The sequence below is a fragment of the Narcine bancroftii genome, chromosome 4 (assembly GCF_036971445.1).
Source record: "Narcine bancroftii isolate sNarBan1 chromosome 4, sNarBan1.hap1, whole genome shotgun sequence".
NCBI classification, from domain to species: domain Eukaryota; kingdom Metazoa; phylum Chordata; class Chondrichthyes; order Torpediniformes; family Narcinidae; genus Narcine; species Narcine bancroftii.
Genome location: NC_091472.1, coordinates 318,570,921 through 318,598,391, shown reverse-complemented (window position 1 = coordinate 318,598,391; position 27,471 = coordinate 318,570,921). Strand labels below are relative to the sequence as shown.

Here is a 27,471-nt window from a genome sequence, read left to right as displayed (position 1 = left end):
ACCGTTTTGAGTTTTGTGTGCCCGATGGAGATGTGGGGGGGCTGGTAGTCATGGTGGGGAGCTGGCTGATGGAGGACCTCAGTTTTCTTCAGGCTGACTTCCAGGCCAAACATTTTGGCAGTTTCCGCAAAGCAGGACGTCAAGCGCTGAAGAGCTGGCTCTGAATGGGCAACTAAAGCGGCATCATCTGCAAAGAGTAGTTCACGGACAAGTTTCTCTTGTGTCTTGGTGTGAGCTTGCAGGCGCCTCAGATTGAAGAGACTGCCATCCGTGCGGTACCGGATGTAAACAGCGTCTTCATTGTTGGGGTCTTTCATGGCTTGGTTCAGCATCATGCTGAAGAAGATTGAAAAGAGGGTTGGTGCGAGAACACAGCCTTGCTTCACGCCATTGTTAATGGAATAGAAATATATCATAAAAAAAAATTTTTGATCAGTTTAGGGTGTGAACTATCTCTAAAAAAAAAGATATAATTAATAACAATATATGAAAAAAGAGAAAAAAAAACCCCAAAAAAGAAGAAAAAACAAATCTGAATTTAAAAAAAACTTAAAAAAAAACCTACAGATATAGCTAAACCACGCCGATCACTCCGATCTCATCTTACAGCCCAATTATCATACATAATCATAGAAAGAAAACAGAGCCAGATCAACTCACCACAAATGAAAATATTGAATAAATGGTCGCCAGGTTAACTCAAACTTAGAAGGGGATTCATAGACAGAGTTTCTAATTTTCTCTAAATTTAAACATAGTATAGTTTGGGTAAACCATTGGAAAACAGTGGGAGGATTTACCTCTTTCCAATTCAATAGTATAGATCTTCTAGCCATTAGTGTAAGAAAAGCAATTATACGATCTGCAGGAAGAGATAAATAAGTCAAATCTATCATAGGTAATCCAAAAATTGCAGTAATGGGATGTGGTTGTAAATCAATATTCAAAACAGTAGATATAATGGAAAAAATTTCCTTCCAATAATTCTGTAAAGAGGGACAGGACCAAAACATATGTGTAAGGGAAGCTATTTCCAATTGACATTTATCACATATAGGATCGATATGAGAATAAAAGCGATGGAGTTTATCTTTAGACATATGAGCTCTATGAACAACTTTAAACTGTATTAGTGAATGTTTTGCACATAGAGAAGAAGAGTTTACCAGTCGCAGAATTTTATTCCAATTTTCATTAGAAATATGAAGGTTGAGTTCTCTTTCCCAATCATTTTTAAACTTTTCAAAAGTCCCAGAATTTATTTTTGTAATTATATTATATAATTTAGATATCACACCTTTTGGAGGGAATTTTGAATATAGTATATCCTCTAAAACAGTCGTAGTCTCCCGATTGGGAAAAGAGGGTAAAGTTGAAACTAAGAAACTCCTAATCTGCAAATATCGAAAGAAATGAGATCGAGGTAAATCATATTTCATGGATAATTGTTCAAATGACATGAAAGAGTTATCCAAGAATAAATCCGAAAAGCATGTTATACCTTTAACTTTCCAGAGTAAATAAGCTTGATCAATTAGAGAGGGATAAAAAAGGAAATTTAGTACAATAGGAGTTTCCAAGATAAAATGACTTAGGCCAAAAAATCTCCGGAATTGAAACCATATACGTAGTGTATGTTTAGCCATTGGATTATCAATTTGTTTATATAATTTAGTAAGAGTAAAAGGGAGAGCAGCTCCCAAAATAGAGCTAATTGAAAAATTTTGTATCGGTTTAATTTCTAAATTTACCCAATGGGGATTTAGAGATAATTCTGAATAATTCAACCAATACCTTAAGTAACTAATATTAATTGCCCAGTAATAAATTCTAAAGTTGGGTAATGCCAACCCTCCCTCTAGTTTAGATTTCTGTAAATATTTTTTCCCCAATCTAGGATTCTTGTTTTGCCAGATATACAAGGACAATTTAGAATCGACCTTATCAAAAAAAGATTTAGGAACAAAAATAGGTATAGCTTGGAATATATATAAAAATTTATGTAAGATCATCATCTTAATAGCATTAATTCGCCCTATCATGGATAGGGATAATGGTGACCAATTGGTAAGTAAACTGCCGATCAGGTCCAATAGAGGGAAAAAATTAGTCCTAAACAAATCTTTATGTTTTATGCTTTATATAAAATGGTCTCTAGCTATTTTAAAAGGTAAACTATCATAAATAGGGACCCATCCATTAAAAGGGAATAATTCACTTTTATTTAAATTCAGTTTATATCCCGAAAAATTACTAAATTGGGCTAATAAAGATAAAACTGCAGGAATAGAATTTTCAGGATTGGAAATATATAACAATAAATCATCTGCATATAGTGATACTTTATGAATATCCCTGCAACGAATAATACCAGTAATATTGGGTGCTTCTCTGATAGCAATTGCCAAAGGTTCTAAAGCTAAGTTAAATAATAAAGGGCTAAGGGGGCACCCTTGCCTGGTGCCCCGAAATAATCGAAAATATGGCGATCTTTGGGTATTAGTAAAAACCGAGGCAACTGGGGAATTATAAAGAAGTTTAATCCAAGATATAAATATCGGACTAAAATTAAATTTTTCAAGAACTGTAAATAAATAAGGCCATTCTACTCTATCGAAGGCCTTCTCAGCATCGAGTGAAATAACACATTCAGAAGACTTATGTGAAGGAGTGTAAATAATATTCATCAATCTTCTAATATTAAAGGAGGAATAACGATTTTTAATGAATCCAGTCTGGTCTTCAGAGATAATATATGGTAATATCTTCTCTAGCCTTGTCGCTAGAATTTTAGAGAAGATCTTAGAATCAACATTCAACAAAGAAATAGGTCTATAAGAAGAACATTCGGTCGGGTCTTTATTTTTTTTCAAGATTAGAGAAATCGTAGCTCTGTAAAATGATTGTGGTAGTTTACCCAATGTGATAGATTCATCAAACATCTTAATCAGCCAGGGAGAGAGAGTAGAAGAAAAAGCTTTATAAAATTCCACAGAATATCCATCGGGACCTGGTGCTTTCCCCGAGTTCAGTGAGAAAATAGTATTATTGATGTAATGGGTTTACTTAATTCTAAGTTATCTTGAGGTAATACTTTTGGGAGTTTCAAATGTTCTAAAAAATTAAACATATTACTAAGGTCTTGAGGGGATTCTGTACTATATAAGGATGTATAAAAATTTTGGAAAGATTGATTTATCTCTTCCTGGTTAACAGTCAGTTCTCCATTCTGTTTGCGAATCTCCACAATTTGGCGTCTAGCTGAAATATTCTTCAGATGATTAGCCAACAGTTTACCCGATTTCTCACTATGCACATAAAAATCAGATTTAGATCTAATTAGCTGGTTTTCAATCGAAGAGTATTGTGCACAGTTTTATTCAGCCAGCTATCAAAGGATAGCAGCAATCATCAAGGATTCACACCACCCAGCACACGCTGTGTGCTCACTGCCGCCATCAGGACAGAGGTATTGGTGACACAAGACTTGCACCACCAAGTTCAGGAATGTCTGCTCCCCCTCCACCATCAGCCTCCTCAACGACAAACTCAATCAGGGACTCATTTAAGGACTCTGACTTGTGCACGTTATTGATTGTCTGTATTGCACAGTCAGTTGGTTTACATTTGTTTACATGTACGCGCTGTGTACAGTTTATTTTTTGCACTACCAGTAGGTGGTAATTCTGTCGCGCCTGCAGGAAAAAGGAATCTCAGCATCGTATGTGATGTCACCTATATACTCTGACAATAAATCTGAAATCTAAAATATTGTTAAGCTGGAAAGGTTACAGAAAGACACATGAGAATGTCAACAGGGTTGGTAGGTGAATTACAAAGAGAGGCTGAAATAGGCTGGGACTTTATTTCTTGGAGAATAGGAGGCAAAAAGGGGACATAAAACCATAGAACATTACAGCACAGGAACCAGGCTCTTCAGCCCTTCTAATGTGTGCCAAACTATTATTCTGCCTTGACCCACTAACCTTCACCCAGTCCACATTCCTCTTCCATCCAATTACCTGTTCACATTTTTCTTCCATGTTAAAATTGAGCCCACATTCACCATTTCAACTGGCAGCCTGTTTCACACTCTTACCACTCTCTGTGTGAAGGAGTTCCCCCTAAATTTCTCCCCTTTCACCCTTTGTATCTCACCTTCCCTCAGAGGAAAAAGCCAACTTGTATTTCCTCTATCTTTACACATCATAATTTTAAATACCTCGATCAAATCTCCTCTCATTCTTCTACACTCCAGGGAATAAAGTCCTAACCTCCCTGTAACTCAGTTCCTGAAGTCTGGGCAACATTCCAGTAAATCTTCTCTGCACTCTTTCAATCTTATTGATAGCTTTCCTGTAGTTAGAAGATCAAAACTGCACACAATTTGGCCTCACCAAAGTCTTGAATAACTTTAACATATTATCGCAACTACTGTACAGATCGACTTGCGATATTTCAAATTTATGTTAGTCACAATCTGGTCATTTTGGTTTCAAGTTACGATGTTTCCCTGCGCTTGCGATACGCAGTGCAATGACAAAATGATGCCACTCTCTTGCAATGCTTCACAATTGCAGCATAACATGAGAGTAGTACCCAGAATATACTAGCAATCACGAGTGCACTGTACGGTACTGTACAGCAAACCAGCCATCCTGTCAAATTTGCTTTGCATCGCGTCGTCACAGTCGCATCAAATTCATGTCATATCAAATTGTGTTATAATACAGGTTTTCAGCATTAAATAAATTTTAAATTAAACAGTAGTGTGTATTGCAGTAATTTTTTTCAGTTTAAATTGGTTGTAATAAAGGTTTTCAATGTTTAAATTAAATTTAAATATAAAAAAATGGTAGAGTGCAGTGTTGTTTCAACTTACGGTGCGATTCCTGAAATTGAACCCCATCTTAAGACAGGGTCTATCTGGACTCAATACTTAGATTTATGAAGGCCAATGTGCCAAAAGATCTCATAATGACCCCATTTACCTGTGATATCACTTTGAGAGAATTATGTATCTGTATTCCCAGATCCCTCTGTTCTACCGCACTCCTCAGGGCCCGACCATTTACCGTGTACGTCCTTTCTTGGTTTGTCCTTCCAAAATGCATCACCTCACACTTGTCTGCATTAAATTCCATCAGCTATTTTTCAGCCCATTTTCCCAGTTGGTCCAGTTCCCTCTGCAACCTTTGAAAACCTTCCTCACTGTCCACAACGTCTCCAATCTTAGTGTCATCTGCAAACTTGCCGATCCAATTTACCACATTATTATCTCGATCGTTAATATAGATGATAAATAGCAATGGTTCCAGCACCGATCCCTGAGGCACCACTAGTCACAGGCCTCCATTCAAAGAGGCAATCATCCACCTCTACTCTGGCTTCTCCCATCTAGCCAATGTATATGGAGCGTCTGAACCTTCCTGACTGGTAATTTCCCATGTGGGACCTTGTCAAAGGCCTTACTAAGGTCCACGTAGACAACATTCACAGATTTCATCAACCTCCTCGAATAACTATCAACTTGGTTAAACATGACCTACACACACAAATCACTAATCACTCCCTGGCTATCCAACTACTTCTATATCCAAACTCTTAGAACACCTTCATGTGGTAAAGTTGTTTACCATGGTAAGGAAAGTCAAGGACAAGAGGGTACAACTTCAGGATTGAAGGGCACCCATTTAAAACAGAGATGTGGACAAATTTCTTTCGTCAGAAAGTGGTGAACCTCTGGAATTTGCTATGATGGGCAGCTGTGGATGCCAGGTTGATGGGTGTATTTAAGGAAGAGATTGATAGATGTCTGAAAAGTTGGGTATCAAAGAGTATGGAGAAAGACAGGGGAGTGGGGCTGAGTGGGAGAGTGGATCAGCTCATGATGGAATGACAGTGGACTCGATGGGCCAAATGGCCTACTTCCCTCATATCTTATAGGAGTTTATAAAATTATGAGAGGCATTGGTAGAGTGCACAGTCAAATCTATTTCCCAAGGTAACAGATGGCATGGTCAGCGGAGCGGTTAGTGCAATGCCTTTACAGTGCCAGCGATCGGGACCAGGGTTCAAATCCCACACTGTCTGTAAGGAGTTTGTACGCTCTCCCTGTATCTGTATGGATTTTCCCCGGGGGCTCCTACCATTCAAAACATACCGAGGGTTGTAGGTCATTTGGGTGTAATTGGATAGCCCAGACTTGTGGACTGAAAGGGCCTGTTAACGTTTTGCATGTTTAAATTTAAAATTAAAAATTTAATTTGAAAAATGTCATATTATAGTTATGGGAGATTTTAATATTCTACATATAGATTGGGAAACACATTCTGTGAAAGGACTGGACTGTATTATTTAAGAAAAGGTTGGACAGGTCTATGGATGAGAAGAAGATGGAGGGTGATGGGCATTGTGCAGGGAGGTGGGACTAGAAAGGGGTGTTTGGTTCGGTGCGGACTAGAAGGGCCTAATGGCCTGTTTCCGTGCTGTAATTGTTATGTTATGTTTTTAAGGTGTGGGGGAGGGGTGGAGTATGGGACCAGATTTTTTTTTACATGGATAGTGGTGGGTGCCCGGGATGGGCTGCCAGGGGTGGTGGTGGAATCATGCACAATAGTAGCATTTAAAAGGCTTCTCGATAGACAGAATCAGAATTTATTGTCATGAACAAGTTACAAAATTTAGTTTGTATCAAAGTGCAAACTGACCTATAAAGCACCTTGCGCAATAATTACAAATAGTGCATGAAAAGTCAAAGTGAGGCAGTGATTGTGGTTCATCGATTATTCAGGAATCTGATGGCGGAGGGGAAGAAGCCGTCCTTGTGCCACTGAGTGCTTGACTTTAGGCTCCTGTACCTTTTCCCTGATGGTACCAGAATGAACAAGGCTTGGCCTGGGGTGGTGGGGCCTTTGAGGATAGATGCTGCTTTTTTAAGACACCGCCTCATGTCGATGTCCTCAATGGAGTGAAATCTGGTGCTTGTGATGTTGCAGGCCGAGTTGAGAGTTGACACCTCCATACAAGGCAGTGATGCAACCAGCCAGAATGCTCTCCACGGTCCACCTGTAGAAGTTTACTAGAGTCTTCGGTGACATAACAAATTTCCTCAAACTCCTCACATGAATAAGCAGGGAATAGAGGAACAGGGATCATCTGCAGGCAGCTGCGTTTTAGTTGATCTTGGCATCATGTTTGATGCAGTCACATTGGCTGAAGGACCTGCTCCCATTGAGTTGCAGAGGAAGCTGGATGCCCTGATGTATAATTTCCTGACGGGCTCCTAAGGTAATAAGGAGTTAGGAAACCTCACATTGTTATTTTTTTGTTTCGAAGGGAGTTGAATATAAAAGTCGGGAGTTTATATTTAATTAATGAGCATTGATGAGCTCCCGCCTGGAGGACTGTACCGTACTTAACGAACAATGTGAGTATGTTGAAAGGAATTCAGAGACAATACCCAGGGTTAGTAGTTAGACTGCAAGTTATGTTGATTAAAGAAAGACTGAACAGACAGGCTCAGCTCAAATTTCTCGACTTGAGAGAGTGGGATTGATTGAAACATGATCCTGAACGTTATTGACAAGTCGAATGAGGAGAGGATGATCCAGGAGTGATCCATTTCAGACACGCCGCTGTCTATTACTGAGCTCAAGAGGCTTTGAACAATCTCATGAATGAAGAAGTGGGCCACTCGGCCCTTCACTACTCCTCAATCTCTTTATAAGGTCATGGCCGATCTGATTGCACCTTTCCCTTGTCAGGCATTCATCTACCACAACCAAAGACTCAACCCTCAGAATAATTTTGCACTAAGTGTTTTACATGAGTGAGTATCAGAAAAATAACCCTAACTGGAGCTAGTAACCTGATAACTTCCATGGTCAGTCTTGTTACATTCCTTGTACATAACAGGAAAGTGTCCCAAAACCTTCCCAGACTAAAGGGCCGATATGGCCTGTTTCCATACTGTACGTTTGTTATGTGGTACGATCCGATACGGTAACTGTCGACCCTGGTGGGCGTTTATATCCTGAAAACAAACTGAAGTTATTGTGATTACAATTTTTCAGAGAATATGTGATGGATTTGATCAGGAGTGGGCGGGAAAAGTTCTTGGTGTTCGGACATCATCGTTTAGTCCTGGATGCATTGTGTACAGCTCTGGAAGAAAAGGTAACATCACCATTTTGCCATAATGTACATGATCATTTTTTAGTAATTTTCCAAGGCATGAATTTTGAATGAGAAACTATTTCTTCCAACAAGACAACTTACCTGAGGTGATTAGCAGAGAACTTTCAATGAAAGTAGCAAGTTGTGCTGGAAAATGGAGATGGCAGGGGTGGGGTGGGGAACCGAGGGAGCACGGGACAGAACTGAGGGAGATGTGGGGGGGGGATTGAGGAGGTGGAGGGAGAGGTGCTGGGGAGGTGGAGGGAGAGGGGCCGGGGAGGTGGGGAGAGAGAGGTGCCAGGGCGGTGGAGGGAGAGGGGCCGGGGAGGTGGAGGGAGAGGGGCCGGGGAGGTGGGGAGAGAGAGGTGCCAGGGCGGTGGAGGGAGAGGTGCCGGGGAGGTGCAGGGCGAGACGCCGGGAAAGGTGCAGGGGGAGAGGCCGGGGAGGTGGAGAGAGATGGTCTGGGGAGGTGGAGGGAGAGAGGCCGGGGAGGTGCAGGGCGAGAGGCCGGGAAAGTTGCAGGGGGAGAGGCCGGGGAGGTGGAGGGAGATGGTCTGGGGAGGTGGAGGGAGAGAGGCCGGGGAGGTGCAGGGAGAGAGGCCGAGAAAGGTGCAGGGAGAGAGGCCGGGGAGGTGGAGGGATGGAGGCCGGGGAGGCTTGCTGCAAACAATGCTTTGGAAAGAAACATTATGATAAAGATTGTGAACAACTGTGGCCTCAGCACTAATCCCTGCAGCACCATCTCATCACAACATCCCAACACGATCCCAAATTTGCCTATTCTGCCCACATCAGTATATCAAACCCAGTAGTGTATTCTGATGAGTAATTGTACCTGGTACATTATCAAAAGTTCCTCTGAATACCCAAACACAAACATCAACTAGATGGCCTGTATTCTGAAGGTTACAGCCTCAAAGATAAGTGTTTATCAAACTGTGAGAGCAGTTTAGCTCAGGGTGGGTTTGTGGAGCAGACTCAATGGGCTGAATGGCCTACTTCTGTTCCTTTATCTGTGATTTTCTTTTCATAACCTCATGTTGACTGACAATCTAACGTTCTAAGTGCCCCTTGCCTGTTGTGTCCCGTGCCTGTCATTCCCCTTCCCTGTCGCGCCCCTTCCCTGTCGCGCCCCTTCCCTGTCGCGCCCCTTCCCTGTCGCGCCCCTTCCCTGTCGCGCCCCTTCCCTGTCGTGCCCCTTCCCTGTCGCGCCCCTTCCCTGTCGCGCCCCTTCCCTGTCGCACCCCTTCCCTGTCGCGCCCCTTCCCTGTCGCGCCCCATGCTTGTTGCGCCCCTTCCCTGTCGCGCCCCTTCCCTGTCGCGCCCCTTCCCTGTCGCGCCCCTTCCCTGTCGCGCCCCTTCCCTGTCGCGCCCCTTCCCTGTCGCGCCCCTTCCCTTTCGCGCCCCTTCCCTGTCGCGCCCCTTCCCTGTCGCGCCCCTTCCCTGTCGCGCCCCTTCCCTGTCGCACCCCTTCCCTGTCGCGCCCCTTCCCTGTCGCGCCCCATGCTTGTTGCGCCCCTTCCCTGTTGCGCCCCTTCCCTGTCGCGCCCCTTCCCTGTCGCGCCCCTTCCCTGTCGCGCCCCTTCCCTGTCGCGCCCCTTCCCTGTCGCGCCCCTTCCCTGTCGCGCCCCTTCCCTGTCGCGCCCCTTCCCTTTCGCGCCCCTTCCCCGTCGCGCCCCTTCCCCGTCGCGCCCCATGCCTGTCGCGCCCCATGCCTGTCGCGCCCCATGCCTGTCGCGCCCCATGCCTGTCGCGCCCCATGCCTGTCGCGCCCCATGCCTGGCGCGCCCCTTGCCTGGCGCGTCCCTTGCCTGGCGCGTCCCTTTTCCTGTTATTCCCCTTTGCTGTTGCGCCCCTTGCCTGTTGTACCCCTTTACTACTATTCCTCTCTGTTCCTACTTGTGCTTCAGTCACCTTTTGAAGCTGTGCTTTATACCATCAATCCATTTCAGCTCTGTAGTGAGAAGTATGAATTCATGATGGAACGTTTGGTTTCTCCACAGAGGATTGAATTTATCCGCATTGATGGATCCACTTCTTCGTCTGATCGCCAGTCTCTCAGCGACCAGTTCCAGTGTTCTCAGTCATGCTGTGTAGCTGTGCTCTCCATCACTGCAGCCAACATGGGCCTAACTCTCTCCTCTGCTGGTCTTGTTGTCATTGCTGAGCTTTTCTGGAATCCCGGCGTAAGTGAATGTAATCAGATTAATGAGATATGAATTGTTACTGCAGGGTTAACTTGCATTTCCCTAGATTAAATGATGCATTTTTATTCAGTGATATTTATATGTCGGACATGTTAATGGGAACAGACTTGGGTCACATCTGGTGCACAGTGCGTTGCATTCTCGTGGAACAGCACGAGGTGTTCAACACAGCATGTTGACATTGTGGCTCAGAGCCATGGACTCAGATTTCTGGAGGGGTTTTGTTCACTGAGGTGGAACTAGGAGCAGAGAAGGCAAACTTTGGAAGCACATTCTGAATGTTCTGACATTTGACGCTAAGGTTTGAATGTATCTGTTCACCTGCATTGAGCTCTTGCTGTTGGGAAGGGTTACGGGATTGGGTCTCAACTTCATTCTCTTGCTGTTCATCATGTATTTTTTTCTGGCTTCAGACCCTGTTTCAGGCTGAAGACCGTGTGCACCGCATTGGGCAAACAAACTGTGTGGATATTCACTACCTGGTGGCCAAGGGCACTGCAGATGATTATCTTTGGTGAGTGTTTTGATGGCACACATTGAGAAACTTTGATCTCGCTTCAGCTCAACTTAGCTTTGTTGAGGATCTGCCCATCTACTTACACATCAAGGACCCAGGTAAGGCTGGGAAACAGAAGAAAGAATGCAGGCTATTGGAGAGAAGTGGGAGTAAGGTTTAGCCTTGCATTAGCTAGAATTTGAAATGGGGAGATTGTTAAAACTCATAGATCTTAAAGGTCTTGACAGGGAAGGAAGTTTCTGCTTTTTCTGGAGCAACAGGGGCCCAGACCCCTCAACCCCCCACTGTGGGCCCGGAACCCTCAACCCCCACAATGCTGTGTTGACCAACTCCATGATCACTTGAAACCTTCCCTCCCTCACACCCATAACTTTCCACTTCCTTCCATCCATCTGCCCATTTAAGAGTCTTTTAAATGTCCTTATTTTACCAGTCACTGGCAATACATTCCAGGCATCCATCACTTTCTGTTTTTTTTAAAAATGTCTCTAAACTTTTCTCCACTCATCTTGAAACGATATTTACTGGTCTTTGCCACTACATTGGGTAAAAGGTACTGGCTATCCACTCTACACCTCTTATAGACATCTCTTAATCTTGTAGATTAAGTCTCCTCTCATCCTTCTTCGCTCTAAAGAGAGAAATCCCAGCTCTGCTAACCTTGTCTCATGAGGCATTTTCCAACCCAGGCAACATCCTGGTCAATCTCCTCTACACCCTCTTCACAGCTTCCACATCCTTCCTGTAATGAGGTGACCAGAACTGAACACAGTATTCCAAGTGTGGTCTCACCAGTTTTATAGAGCTGCAACATGACCTCATGACTCCTGAATTTAATCCCCCAAGTAAGAAGGCCACACATCATCTTAACCACTCTATCAACTTTGAGGGATGTACAGGCCCGGACCCCAGATCCTGCTCTTCCTCACACTTTTAAGAATTCAGCCATAAACCATGCACCTTCATGTTCGATCTTTGAAAGTGCATCACTTCCTATTTAACTCTGTCTGCCATTTCTCTGCCCAACTCTACATCCTATCTCTATCCTATTGTAACCTGCAACAAACTTCCTTGTCACTTGCAAACTTACTGACCCACCCTTCAACTTCTTCATCCGTCATTTATAAAAATTAAGATGAGTAGGGGTCCCAGAACGGATACCTACAGAATACCATGAGAGACCCTGAACTCCAGGCAGAATACACACTCTCCATCTCCAACCAGCCTCTGCCTTCAGTGGACAAGTCCGTTCCGAAACCATGAAGCCAGGTTTCTATGGATCCAATGCTTCATGACTCTCTGGATGAACCTACCACAGAGGACAATATGAAATATCCTTTGACATTCAGGGTTGCTCGGATTTGCTGCCTTTGCCTTCGATGTACCTGAAACCTTAGTTTATTTTCGAATGAGTCCCATTGGAGGTTGTTTACCTACGCATAAGATTACTTTCAGTTATGTAGCACAGAAAGAGGCCCTTTGACCTGACTCCATGCTGGGAAAGGTGCCAATCGTCAAATCCCATTTGCCTGTGTTTCTCACGCATCTCTCCAAACCTTTTCTATCCATGTACCTGTCGAAATGTCTGCACACTGCACTTCACCTGCGGCCCAACCAGAGATTTAAACAACCGTAACGTGAAGGCCCTCCCATGCCCAATGAAAGTAAATGTGCCTTGAGTCCTTTTCATCACTTTGTCCACGTGTTACCAGTTTTGAGGAACTGTCCACCTGTACTCCACAGTATAGTGGTTCAAGGGCTCTGTCATCCACTGTGCAAATCCTGGCCTGTTTAGGGCTCTGTCATCCACTGTGCAAATCCTGGCCTGTTTAGGGCTCTGTCATCCGCTGTGCAAGTCCTGGCCTGTTTAGGGCTCTGTCATCCGCTGTGCAAATCCTGGCCTGTTTAGGGCTCTGTCATCCGCTATGCAAGTCCTGGCCTATTTAGGGCTCTGTCATCCACTGTGCAAATCCTGGCCTGTTTAGGGCTCTGTCATCCACTGTGCAAGTCCTGGCCTGTTTAGGGCTCTGTCATCCACTGTGCAAATCCTGGCCTGTTTAGGGCTCTGTCATCCACTGTGCAAATCCTGGGCTTTTTTAACTTCCCAAAATGCCACCATCAGTGTAGTCTTCAATTAGCATCAGCTTTGAATTACCAGTAACTGACTGTCATGCCTTATAGTTGAATGTATCTAGAACATATAACATAACAGCACAGAATAGGCCCTTAGCCCCATGGTCATCTGTCAATCTATTCAACAATCTAAACTTTCCCTACCTCACACCCAGATCCTTGTAACTGCTCTGATTTACCACAGCTTACAAATAAAGAATACCCTCTCTCGTTTCTTCCAGCACACCAAGAAGTTGATTTTATTTTACTATTCACTGGACACAAGACTCCCCAAACACCACCCAGCTAAACTCCTCTGACCTTCTCGTTGGCTCACTGCCACACGGGAGATCCTGACCCTCTCACTCTCCTTCTCCTACATCTGAGATCCGTTACCCATATATTGATATTTAATACATCTGTGCATGCTGGCTATTATCCCCGCACATCACATCGCTTACTTCATCAGCGGATGCCGGCATCGCTCCTGATGAAGGTAAGTACACAACCGCAACACCCTGTTTTTCTTGCATCAATAGGCTTGTGTAAGAGTTTTTTTAAATATCCCAATTGTCCCAGCCTCCACCACCACACCTGGCAATGCATTCCAGGCACCCACAACTCTCCGTGTAAAAGAAACAACCCTGATGTCTCCCCTAATCTCCCCTCCCTTCACTTGCCACCTCTCATTCTAGCTAAGGCTACCATAATAAATCTTTTTTGTGCTCCATCCAGTTTGAGGCCTAAATCTTTACTTCTTATATTTCTTAGAAGAAAGATCTCTGGATTTTTTGGGATGTTGCTTTTTGTGATTTTATTTAATACCTGATTTAGATCTTCCCAAAACTTTTCCATTTTCTCACATGCCCAAATTGCATGTCCTGTTGTTCCCTTTTCCTTCTTACAGCGAAAACATCTGTCTGATACTGTTGGGTCCCATTTATTTAACTTTTGGGGCGTGGTGTATAGCCTGTGTAACCAATTATATTGTATCATGCGTAACCTCGTGTTTATTGTATTTCTCCGAGTTCCGGAGCATAGCTTTTCCCATGTTTCATTCTTTATCTTTATGTTTAGATCTTGTTCCCACTTTTGTTTGGGTTTACAGCTTGTTTCCTCGTTCTCTTTCTCTTGCAGTTTGATGTACATGTTTGTTATAAATCTTTTAATTATCATTGTGGCCTCTTCTTGCTGAAGCCTCTTGAGCCAAAACCTCAACGCTTCACTCTAACACTGGCCCATTCACACAATGGCCGCTCCACTTGTACTTCTCACCTCCGTAAACTCTCCTGCTCTCGCACATTCGCTCCAACTGCCATTCACTGAGGAAATTCCTTTAACCATCTTTAAAACATATGTTCCATCACAGTCAAAATATTAGAATACAGGCTTCCCAAAGAAATTTACCCTCTGCATTCATGTGCATCTTTTATGTGGGGTGGATCTAGGCTAAAGGAGATTACAGTGATCTGTGAAAGAACGTATGCCTCAGTTGCTGACAGATGAATTTGTTACCATCATAACTCTCAGCTTTCCTTTTCAATAACTGCATAGGCCCATGATTCAGGAGAAGATGAAGGTTCTGGGACAAGCTGGACTATCAGGAAACAATTTTTCAGAGTTTGAAACCACTGATTATTTTCACCAGGTAAATAACAACTTGGTTACCTCAAATGTCTGTGTTGTAATCCTGTTGCACTTACCTTGAGGTGAGGCACTTAGCTTGTTTCCCCAACAAATAACCTATTTTAAAAGCAAAAATCAAGACAAATTAAAATCTTAATTCTATTTTTGCAATGAACCCCAGCCCCGGGAAGCCAGCTCAATCTCGATAATTCATATCCTACATTTTTTGCCAGATATTTCTTCACTCATTCATTTCTATTCCTCGTTACTTCCACGTGTCATCGACATACTTTGTAATCAGTAACACCCAGTTCACTAATATGAAGTGTAAAGGTTGAGTTCCCCGTACCGATTGTTGGGCACACCACTGTAGCAACATGCCAACTCTGACTGGTTAACCAGTTACAACCTTCTCTCCAGACTCAGGAAGTAATTCCCTGCTCGGAACATTTACTTTCTGCAGCAAACCTTTTGATGCACCACTTTATCAGATGTTTCTGGGCATCTCCGTAAAATACACCAGCTGATTCCCTTTTCTCCAGTGCATGTAAGTACTTCAAGGAACATAAATAAATTGGGCATTTTTTTCTGCAAAATTACCTGTTTTTGCTGTGACCTCTTCAGAATCAGAATCAATTGTCATGAACAAGTCACAGAATTTCTTGTTTTGCAGCAGCGTCTCAGGGTGAACATTTCTATAAACCCAAGTCAGGCCGTGTTTTGAATCATGGATCATTCAGGAATCTGATGGCGGAGGGGAAGAAGCCGTCCTTGTGTTGCTGAGGCCTCGTCTTCAGGCTCCTGGATCTTTCCCCCGATGGTAGCAGAGTGAAAGGGGCCTGGCCTGGGTGATGGGGTCTTTGAGGATAGAGGCTGCTTTTTTAAGACACCGCCTCCTGTAGACATCCTCAGTGGAGTGAGGTCTGGTGCCAAGTTAACAACTCTCTGGAGTTTATTCTGATCCTGAGCGTTGGTGTCTCTGTACCAGGCAGTGATGCAACTAGCCAGAATGCTCTCCACTGTACAACCTGTAGAAGTTTCAAGATTTCGGTGACGTACCAAGTCTCTTCAATCTCCTCACAAGTCTAGCCGCTGGCGAGCCTTCTTCATGATTACATCGACGTGGGGGCTTCAGGACAGATCCTCAGGGATGATGGCACCCAGGAATTTGAAGTTCTCGACCCTCTCCACTACTGAGCCCTCGATGAGGACTGGGTGGAGTGCCCCAGACTACTACTTCAATAATAGGGTGGCACGGTTGGTGTAGCAGTTAGCGCAATGCTGTTACAGCGCCAGCGATCGGATCAGGTTTGAATCCTATGCTGTCTGTTAGGGGTCTGTATGTTCTTCCTCTGTCTTTGTGGGTTTTCCCCGGGGGCTCCAGGTTGATTGGGTGGCATGGGCTCATAGGCCGAAAGGCCCTGTTACTGTGCTGTATGTCTAAATTTAAAAGTGTGCAGGCAGGTACATTGTGTGTAGTTCAGGTTAGAGCATAATAGGAAGTGATGGGGCTGATGGGATAGAATCCTTCCATTGTAAGACTGGGTCAGCCAGGCTGTTTCCTTTGGGCAAAGCAGAAGTATATGAAATGATGACAGACATATTTCTCTTTGTCAAATAAATAGTAAATTCAGAGATCATGGGTTTAAGATAAGGACTGTTTCAATATTTTTATTAAATTTTACAATAATAAGACAAAATGTAGAAGCCGTATTTAAATATAAAGAGGTCATGTGAAAAATGAAACATACAAAAGAAAGATCTGTATAAGAAAATCTGTAACAATCAACCAAAAAAGGAAATAATCATTTAATCATGTGGCTAATTGAAAAAGATTTTAGAAAACAGATTGATATTCTGGTATCACTCAGGTTCCCAATGTTTTGGGTGTCATAGCCACACACGTGGCTCAAGCAGGCCGAGCCTCAGTTTTTCAGCTTCAACACATCGTCTCAGATTATACCCGCGACTACCATGATATGAACACCCTCGATCAGAACACAGAGGCAAGGAGCATCAATTTCCTACGGCAGCCTCGAGAGCAAGGCACGGATGAAAAAAGGGCTACAGGAATTTGCCGGTATGATAAACTTTTACCACAGATTCATACCTGCAGCAGCACACAGCATGCACCCCCTCTTCATGCTGATGGCAGGGAAGTCAAAAGACATTACTTGGGATGATGAGTTTTCCAAGGTGTTCTAGAATGCCAAAGATACGCTGGCCAATGCCTCCCTCCTGGTCCACCCCAGACCGGCGGCACCTACCACCCTGACAGTTGACGCCTCCAGCACAGAGGTAGGGGGCAACCTCTGGCCTTTTCCATTAAGCACCTTCGCCCTCCGGAACGCAAATACAGCGCTCTCGACCGAGAGCTATGGGTGCTGTGCCTGGCAGTAAGACTTTTCCATTAATTTTTGGAAGGCCAGCAATTCAGTCTTCTCCGATCACAAGCCACAGACCTTCACCTTCCATAAGGTATCAGACCCACAGACAGCCCGACAACAGAGACACTTGTGCTATGTGTCTGAATTTACCATGGACATACACCCCATCGCAGGGAAATGCATCGTGGAAGCCGATGCTCTGTCATGCCCCGTGATCAAGTCAGTACTCACCCTACCCTAAGGGGTCGACTATGCGGCCTTCGCCAAAGCGCAGCAGCAGGACCCTGAGATCCCCATGTATAGGGCAGCCGTCTCCGGTCTCAGGGTGGAAGACATCCCCATTGGCCCAGGTAACCTGACACTCCTGTGTGATGTCTACACCGGCAGCCCTCGCCCCATCGTCCTGGCCACATGGAGGCGCCAGATTTTCAACTCCATCCACAATCTGGCGCATCCTGCAATTTGAGCCATGGTCAAAATGGTGGCTAGCACGTTTGTCTGGCATGGCCTCCGTAAGCAAGTCAGCCAATGGGCCAAAACTTGCACAAACTTCCAGTCCTCTAAAGTGCAGGTTCAAATGAGAGCATCCACACACTTTTGCAAGTTCAGCCATGTATTTATTGATATAGTGGGGCCATTTCCAGTTTCCCATGGGATGAGATACCTCTTGACCATGGTTGACCACTCCACAAGATGGCCTGAGGTGGTCCCATTGGCTGATACAACTACAGAAACCTGCACAAGTGCACTGGGGTTCCTAGTCCTACAGCAACCCCCACCACACGGCCAGCCCAAACATAATGTACCCAGGGACTTAAAGACTTGTCAGTACGTATTTGTGAGAAGGGCCACACACCGTCCGCCCTACAATAACCCTATGAGGGGCTCTACAGGGTTGTCAGGAACAGTGGTTCCACTTTCGTCCTCAGCGTCAGTGGTAAGGAGGAGACTTTTACCGATGACCACCTGAAATTGACATATCTGGACTGTAATGAGCCAGTCTCCACTCCTCCCCTGCAACGCAGGGGCAGAGCACCCAAGGCAATGGACAATGACCTGATCACCAGTTCTTAGGTGGGGGTAGTTGTGTAGCAGCTCGTGCACAGCGAAGTGGACCAGCCCAAAAAATGGCCGACAAATGCAGTGACCATGCAGACAAATGCAGTGACACCGGCCATCATCCCAGGTAGCCTCCCACATCGTGGGAAGATGGGTAACTCTGGGGGAATGCTGGACTATCCCAGGCCGGCACTCCGATGACGTGAGGCCCTGACGTCAGCACCTGGGGCCCATATAAGTGTGACGGCCAGAGCAATAAACCAGTCTTATTTTCCATGGCTCACTTAGCGCGAATGCTACAGAACATCTGATCTTTTTCCAAAGTTCGACATATAAGCATTGAGTGTGAGTAGGAGGGACAGCATCTTTCCATCTCATCAATATTGATCATCTAGCAATAAGGGAAGGAAAAATAAACTACATGGGATTGAGACACAGTTAATTTCAAATCATTTAATTGATCCTAAAAGATCCCAAAATTTAGAAAGAAAGGAACAACAAAACATATGTAATAAAGTACCTTCTTCAGTCTTGCATCTATCACAATTCGAAGAAATAGTAGGATAAAATTTAACTAATTGAACTTTATAAAGAGGAGGAATTTGCCAATTTTAAGATTGAATCCCATGTAGTATCTGAGAATGAGAGCTGAAAATCTTGCTCCCATAATTTTAAAATCTTATCTAGGGAGTTATCCCTAGACTTTAATAGTAAATCATATATACCTGATATCAACTTTTTTTGATTTGGTTTAAAATTATAAATCATCCCTATTGTGTTTATAGCAAGGTCCTGAGGAAGTCTCAACTACAGTGAATTAAAAAAAACTAATTTGTAAGTATCTAAAGAAACTATATTTAAGTAATTTAAATTTAAAAAATAGTTGTTCAAATGAAGCTAAATTATTATCAATAAATAAATCTTGAAAATGTTGGATACCCAACTTAAACCATTCATGAAAAGCAGAATCTTGCACAGAAGATGGAAAAATTGAATTAAATAATATAGGGCTAGCAAGTAAAATGTATGAAATCCAAAAAAAGTTCTAAATTGAAACCAAATTCTCAAATTATGTTTAACAACAAAATTAGCGATTAATTTGCAAGCAGAAAAAGGTAATGGTGCTCCAAGTATCAAAATAAGAGAATATTTTTCAATAGAATTAATTTCTAAATTAATACAATTTGGAGCATATATTCTGTCCCTATAAAGAAACCAAAAAATTATACATCTAATATTAGCTGCCCAATAATAAAATCTAAATTAGGTAGTTAGGCCACTGGAATCGCAATGAACACAATGAAATAACCACACAAGGTGTTTTTAGAATGAATCAAATGGATTGACTCTTCAAAACCCGCGCAAACGTTTAAAGCCCAAATCACACGCTGACATCATTGCGCCCTGATGTCACATAGCCAGTTAGATGCCCTCTGGGAGTTGTAGTGCCAACATCGTGCTGCTACATGCCGCCTCCCCTTCCCCCAGAACTGGCAGAAAGGTTTGTCTGTCTTTTAGATGGTCAACCTCTGCAATGAACTGTTGGCTGCTGTAGTGGGGAAGACTTGCCCACATGAACTGGTTAAGCCTATCAATAGTGAAAGACTGTGTCTTCTCTCCAATGTCCAAAATACAGGTCGACCTAGTTTGTCTGAGTATCCTATAAGGTCCTTTGTAGGGCATTTGTAAAGGTTGACCAAGTGTTCCCCTACTGACGAAGACATATTTTCAGTTTTTGAGGTCTTCAGGCATGAAGGAAGAGTGGTCTCCATACGAAGATGGTGGTATTTTCCTACGGTCTCCCGTAGTTTGGTCAGCAGTTCCTAAGGATCGTCATTGGAGTTGGAATGGTAAGCTTCACAGATGAAGCTTGGAGGTCTTCCTTTGGAGTTGTTCTAATGCCCAGTAATACCCTTGGCAGCTCATCAGCCCAGTTCGGGCCATCAAACCGAGTCATCAAGGGTGACTTCAGATGTTGATGAAATCTTTCTACTATTCTAGATGATAGACATTCGTATGATGAATTGTTGCACTGAGCAAGTGAGACGAGGCTGGCCACAGTGAGGAAGTAAGTTGTGGTCTTTTATCCAAAGAAACATGCGCCGGTAAACCAAAATGGTCCCATACATACAGTAGGCTTGCAGGTTTCTCGCCAACTGCCGTAGCCCTTACTGGCGGTTGGCCTGGGCATTTACCGCTATCGTAATAACACCAAGACAAGGTGTCCACTCGCTGCTTGCTTGTCTTGGGGCATTGCCTGCTTGTAGGGAGTAATGTGCTAAGAGCACTAGAGTGTGATTTGGGGCCAATACCAGAGGGGTTGGCTGCGAAGACCTGTTTTTCCTCGCTGTGCTTTTTAGCCAGACATAGAATGTCTGTCTCTGTTGCTACAGCCCTTGGGGCTTCAAATTAACACTTGGATAACAAGAACCTAATATCCCCTGGCATTCGCTCTATAAAGAGCTGCTCGAATAACATATTGGGCCTTTCACTAGCTGCCAGGAACAGCATTTCATCCATTAGTTCTGAAGGGGCGCGGTCTCCCAACCCATCGAGATGTAGTAGTTTGGCTCCCCTTTCCTTACTGGACACATCATATCCACATATTAAAGTGGTTTTAAAGTGTCGTTCTTGCTGTTATGTGGTGGATCCTGTAGAAAGTCGCTGATGCATTTAGCGATGGTCTGGTCCAGGGCACTGACAAGATGGTAATAACGAGTGGTGTCCAATTCGACTTTGCGGAGGTGAAATTGCACTTCAGTCTGTTGGAATCACAGCTGTCCAGAAAGGTGGCAACTTCACAGCAACAGCTGCAGGGTCCATGTTTGTCCAAAAAAAAGTTTTTGGACTTATCAGGGGTCACCAATTGTGGCCACTGGAATCACAGTGGAAATGATAAAATATCTACGCAAGGCATTTCTAGAGTGAATCAAATGGATTTACTCTTCAAAACTCACGCAACCTTTTAAAGCCCAAATCGCGTGCCCGACACGCGCTGACCTCATCATGCACTGGCGTCACATAGCCGGCTCAATGCCTTCTGGGAGTTGTAGTGCCACCATTGCGCTGCTACATTAGTGCCGAACCACCTTTTTAAGGTTTTGAAGGAAAACTTTATTAAGACGAGGATGCTTATTTTTCAAAATATATGAGTCAACGAATGAGTCAAGTGAATCAAAAAAAGTTTTAGGAACAAAAACAAGAACAGCTTCAAAAATGTTCAAAAATTTAGGTAAAATATTCATCTTAACAGCATTATTCACCCATTAAGGACATTGAAAGAGAAGACCACTGAGATAAGGACTTAACATGATTCAATAATGTATAAAAATTCTCTTTAAACAAATTATTATAATTTTTTTTTAATAGCAACACCTAAATAATTAAATTAATTTTTAGCTCTCTTAAAGTAAAGGGCAGTTCTAAAGAACCGGAAAAATTCAATTCAAGTGTAACTCGCTTTTCTGAAGATTTAATTTATAACTTGAAAATTGGCCAAATTGATGAAGCAGTGTCAGGATGGATGGAATCGAACAATCAGGATCTGCAATATACAGCAAAAAAAAATCATCTGCATATAAGGAAACTTAGGACTGAAAGGTTGAGAGGAATAATGTACCTTTGTATTTAGATATTCTGTAGGTTTCCCATAAGTGTCTGCCTCTGCTTCTCAAATGACCAATGCCTTTTAATTTACTGGATCACAAGTTAAAGTAATGGTTCTCGATCTTCTATCCAACAAATTAAATGCTGCAAGCTGAAGATGCCTTCATGATAAGGTCCTTAACTAAACCTGGAATAAGCAATGCCTGCTCTCTGGTTGGTCCCAGAACTAGCTCCTTGAAACAACGATTTTGAAAACATTCCAAGAACTCCTCAGCTAAGTTACCTTTGCTTGTCTGTTGATTCCTGTCTTAGATTCTTGCAGGAAGTGGGCTTGATTTGCCTTTTTCTGTTTTTAACCAGGATTATATTATTCTACAGGGTTTGAAACAAACAGAAATGCTGGACTTCTTCCAGTTGAGTTTGGATAATTCTGAAGAGGTGAGTGATGAAGCCCTTCTCCTTGAAGCCGCCGATAGCATTACTGAGCAAAATGATCAAACAGAGACTCGTGTTAAGAAGCGAAGGATTGAAGATTTTTTTGGAAAATAATGCAGTTTTCAAAAAGGACATTGACGAGCATTCCAGAATTGAGTGAGCATTGGGTGGCCGGTGCATGTGTGAGTACCTGCCAGGTCTCTGGCTATGCACGGTTTGATTGCACAATTTGTAAGTAAAATTGAAACAAATTGACTGTGTTGCACAGGGTGGTGTTGGAGTGAAATTGGCCTTGCATCAGGTCATCTGACTGAAGTTTGCATCGTGCCTCAGGCATAAAGTCTGAGCTCCATTTCTACTTTTAAAACAAACCTGATAATGCTGAGATTCAGTGTTTTATTATCTCGATGATCAATGCAATGTTTAGCACGCAATAAGGATCCATTTCTAAAAAGAATGAAAGTTATTTTGTGGGTGCGTGGAATGTACCAGCAACAGTAGTGGAGGCCGGCGCAATGGGATCTTTTCAGAGATGATTAGATCGCTACATGGAACACCCCCCTTCGCATTTAACACTTAACTAACCATAGTTACACACAACATTCAAGACACCCACAACAAAGGTACAAGACATATATCAGGGATTTATGGGTTTGTCACAGCACAGCAGCCGGTGCTCCATCTGTTTTCTCTTTACCTTTCCTGGTTAGAATCGGATGGACCCAATTGAAAGTAGGTGGGGAAGGTAGGGCTGTAAGGTGCGATGGTCTACACTATAATTGTGCTCCTATGGAATTTGTCTGGTTGCCAAATTTTCAATAAAGTGTACTACTTTTTTGTTAAGTTGTAAGTAATTTTCTCCAGGGGAACACAGCTTTGCCTTTCATACCATTCCATTATCAATATTATTCCACAACTCAAATAGATGATTCTATGTGTAAATAAAATCTTGGGGATCCATATCACTATTCCATTAAGTCAGCAGAAACCCAACGACACTGTATATATTTGAAAAGGAAAATGTATGTATCTTGATCAATGTGCTTTATAGTGTGAAAAATAAAATTTTTTTAAAAAAAAGTCAACAGAAACCCAAATTGGAATATATCGAATTTAAACATTTATAAATCTCAATTGAGCTGCTTTATAATAATTCTTTTTTTAACATTTTATTTATTAAATTATGTATATTTTGAAACATAGTTAATGAATAAAATTTAAAAACAATTTAAAAATACATATTTTAAAACTAACCCCCTACAACCCCTAACCCAAAAGAAGAAAGAAAGATAAAAAGATCACCCATAACAACAAAATTCATCAGTTAATTACCATGGTTCGAAGTAACACCACTACTGTGCGGGGAGGGGATTTAAAAATTCAACCCCATATAATCCAAATACGGGGTCCATGTTTTATGATTTAAAAAAATAATTATGCAAATTATATGTTATCTTCTCCAGTGGAATACAAGATCTCAATTCCAAATGCCATCTCTGAATACTCAAATCAGCCTCATTTTTCCAAGTAATTGCCAAACATTTTCTAGCTACAGCTAATGCTAGTCTCAAAAAATCAATTTGAAATCTATTTAATTTTAATAATTCTTAAAATGAGGAAGACATAAATCCCCTAACTCATATTTCCAAGTCAAAGTTTCCAAAGAAACTTTATCTTCCCCTAAAAAAATCCTAACCGCTGTATGTAAATCCTTAAAAAAAAAATAATGAATTGGAATAGGGATTGATTGATATAGGAATTGAATTCTAGGAAAAACATTCAATTTAACACAGTTTACTCTACCAATTAAAATAATAGGTAAATTATTTCACTTTTAAAAATCTACAACAATCCTATTAAGAAGGGGTAATTACTTCAATTTATATATTTTTTAAAATCATTATCAATTCTAATAACTAAATATTTGATACCTATGTCTGGCCACCTGAATTTGTGACTGTTTTACAATCTGTATTGTAAGGCCACAGCTAAGGCCATATTCTCCCCATTTCCCCCAATTAACTTTATAACCAGAGACTTCTGCATATTCTTTCATTCTAATCTGTAATTGTAATAAAGAACTTTTAGGATCAGTTAAATAAACAAAATATCAGCAGCAAATAAATTAATTTTATATTCTTCTTGATTCACTTTAATTCCCTTGATCTTAGAATCCTGTTTAATAAGTTCAGCTAAAGGTTCAGTTGCTAAAATAAATAAACCCGGGGACAAAGGACAACTTGGTTGACTTGACCTAGTTAATGGAAAAGAAGCAGAAATTTGTCCATTATTACTAACTTTTTCTGAAGGATTTTTATATAAGGCTTTATCCCAGTGTATTCTTCTTTTCTTTCTTTCTTTCTTTGGCTTGGCTTCGCGGACAAAGATTTATGGAGGGGGTAAATGTCCACGTCAGCTGCAGGCTCGTTTGTGGCTGACAAGTCCCAGTGTATAAACATAGAACTAATACCAAACTTCTCCAATACTTTAAACCAAAACTTCCATTCCAATCTGTCAAAAGCCTTATGTGCTTCTAAAGTTACTGCAATACCACGATCTCCTCTTCTGAATTAAATTAATTCATCTAATTAATCTTGTAATATTGTTTGGAGAATACCTCTGTTTAATAAAACTTGTTTGATCTACATGAATTAAATCAAGGCAGCTAGTTAGATAATCTATTTGATCACAAGATAAAGGAACCGAAGCAGGCCACTAGACCTACGGGGTTCTGTTCCATGGCTATGCACTAAGCTAATCTAGTTCCAATTACCAGCCTTTTCCCCATATCCCTTGATACCCTTACTAATGAGATACCTGTCCATTTCCTGTTTAAATACGCCCAGCAATTGCTAACAATTTTGCAATAATTTTATAATCTGCATTCAATAGATATTGAATGATAAAATGCAGGATTTAACAAGTCTTTATCTTTCTTTGGTATAACTGTAATTATTGCAGTTGAAAAAGAATCTGATAAAGAATGGGCTCCATCACCTGCTTTAGCACCTCCATGAATGGAGGATTTAAAAGGTCCTTTAAAATTCTTATAAAATTCAGACTGAAAACCATCTTCTACTGGAAATTTTCCATTCTGTAATTAACTAAGCACTTCATTAATTTCTCTTATTGTAAAAGGAGCATCCAAATTTTTCTGATCTTGATATGTCAAGCTAGATACATTTGTCTGAGATTAAAAAAATATCAATCTTACCTTCATCTCCAATAAATTCTGATCTATATAAATCAGAATAAAAAAACTTTAAATACATCATTAATTTCTTTAGGATTGTAAGTAATCATCTTTGATCTCTTCCTAACAGCATTAATTATTCTAGAAAATTGTTCAGTTTTTAAACTGCCAAGCTAAAACTTTGAGCTCTTTCCCTTAATTCATAATCTTTACTGAGTTTTATCAATCAATTTTTCAGTCCTATACGTCTGAATCACATTAAAATGAAACTTTTAATTTATTAATTGCTTTCTTATCTCATCTGAAGTTTTTTTTCGTAATGCCTTTTCCAAATCCTGTATTCCCCTTTCTAATTGATTAACCTCTTTGGTATGGGGTAAAACATCGGATTCTGTTGACACTGTGATAAAGTGATAAAACACACAAATGCTGGAGAAACTCAGCAGGTCAGACAGTGCCTTTATGTAATAAAGGTGAAGATACAGAACCAACGTTTTGGGCTTGTGGGGAACATGAGAGATGTCTGAACAGAAGGGGAGGGGGTGGGAGATGATAGGTGGAGAGTGGGGGGGAAGAAACACCATGGAGTCTAGGCTATGTGGAGAGAGAGGAAGTAGGAACTGGAATAATTAGTTAAAGGGGGGGAAGGGGGAAAAGGCAGCTAATTAGTGGAATGCAGTGAACTCAATGTTCAGACGAAAAATTAGGTGTAGTTCCTCCAATCTGTGGATGGTCAGGGTGGGGTCATGTGAAAGGCCACGGACAGACACGTGAGCTTGAGAGTGTGACTCAGAATTGAAAAGGTTGGCTACGGGGAGGTCGCTTTTGTTGCAGACAGAGAGGAGGTGCTGGGCGAAGCAATCTCCTCATCTGCAACTGGTCTCTCCGATGTAGTGAATGCCACAGAGGGTGTACTGGATGCAGTAAATGAGATCTTTGGAGGTACAGGTGATTTTCGATGTAAAACTTATTATATGTCCTCTTAAATTTGCCTTTAATGCATCTCAAACAACAAATTTATTAAGAACTGAATTTGAATTTAATTCTAAAAACTCCAGAATATGTTTTCTTATAAAATTACAAAAATCTGACCATTTTAACAATGTAGAATTTAATCGCCATCTATAAACAGTTTGTTCCTTTTCCAAAAATAAATATGACATTAAAAGTGGTGAATGATTAAAAGTGCGCAACCACGCATGCGCGATGCGAATGAAAAAAAACACACCGACGGGAGGGGGGACCAGCTGGGGAGTCGATCTCCACAGCCGGCAACGACAGCTGCAGAACACCTGCAGCAAGAAGAGACCACAGAAGACAATAGAAACAAGAAAGAAGAGGAGGAAAGGGCAACAAAGAAACAACAGATGGTCAACCCAGAGGAAGAAGAAGAGGAAGAGTACAGGGAAATAGAAGAAGAAGGGAAAGGCAAGGTAAAGGATATACTTGCTCTTATTAAAGGATACATGGAGTCATTTAAAGAATGGCAAACACAGGAATTTAAGGATTTAAGAAAAAGAATAAACCACACAGAAGAGAAAATAAATAAAATGGATATGACCTTAACAGAAATGGGAAAGAAAATGGACAAGATGGAAGAGCGGGCAGTAGCAGCAGAAATGGAGGTAGAGGACTTAAAAAAGAAATTGGAGGAATCTAATAAAAAAACTAAAGAGACACAAGAACTACTAGCTCAAAAAATAGATACAATGGAAAATTATAACAGAAGAAATAACATAAAGATAGTGGGCCTTAAGGAAGATGAAGAAGGCAAGAATATGAGGGAGTTTATAAAAGAGTGGATCCCTAAGACCCTAGGATGTCCAGAACTACAGCATGAAATGGAAATAGAAAGGGCACATAGAGCATTGGCCTCTAAACCACAACCACAACAAAAACCAAGATCTATTGTAGTAAAATTCCTAAGATATACTACAAGAGAAAAGGTACTGGAGAAGACAATGGAAAAAGTAAGAGAGGACAACAAACCACTGGAGTATAAAGGGCAAAAAATCTTCATTTATCCAGATATAAGTTTTGAACTCCTAAAGAAGAGAAAAGAGTTCAATACAGCAAAGGCGATTTTATGGAAGAAAGGGTATAAATTTATACTAAAGCATCCAGCGGTATTGAAAATATTTATTCCAGGAC

At 41.8% G+C, this 27,471-nt stretch overlaps 1 protein-coding gene across 9 annotated transcripts in view; it reads left to right on the top strand.

Moving 5' to 3' along the window:
• The window catches only part of smarcal1 (SWI/SNF related, matrix associated, actin dependent regulator of chromatin, subfamily a-like 1), a 104,044-nt gene extending 81,074 nt beyond the window's left edge, over positions 1–22,970 (top strand). For 4 of the 9 annotated variants that reach the window (XM_069936093.1, XM_069936090.1, XM_069936089.1 and 1 more), the window contains 6 exons: positions 8,076–8,178; positions 10,182–10,364; positions 10,799–10,899; positions 14,569–14,662; positions 16,512–16,720; positions 22,071–22,163. In XM_069936093.1, the coding sequence (XP_069792194.1) occupies positions 8,076–8,178; positions 10,182–10,364; positions 10,799–10,899; positions 14,569–14,662; positions 16,512–16,720; positions 22,071–22,077 (697 nt within the window). In that variant the 3' untranslated portion in view covers positions 22,078–22,163. Of the gene's footprint in view, positions 1–8,075; positions 8,179–10,181; positions 10,365–10,798; positions 10,900–14,568; positions 14,663–15,103; positions 15,188–15,313; positions 15,680–15,724; positions 16,466–16,511; positions 16,721–20,087; positions 20,155–22,070 lie in introns of those variants that run through there. The other 5 variants (XR_011356882.1, XM_069936091.1, XM_069936088.1 and 2 more) reach the window with 5 other exon arrangements.
• The last annotated feature ends 4,501 nt before the right edge of the window (positions 22,971–27,471 follow it).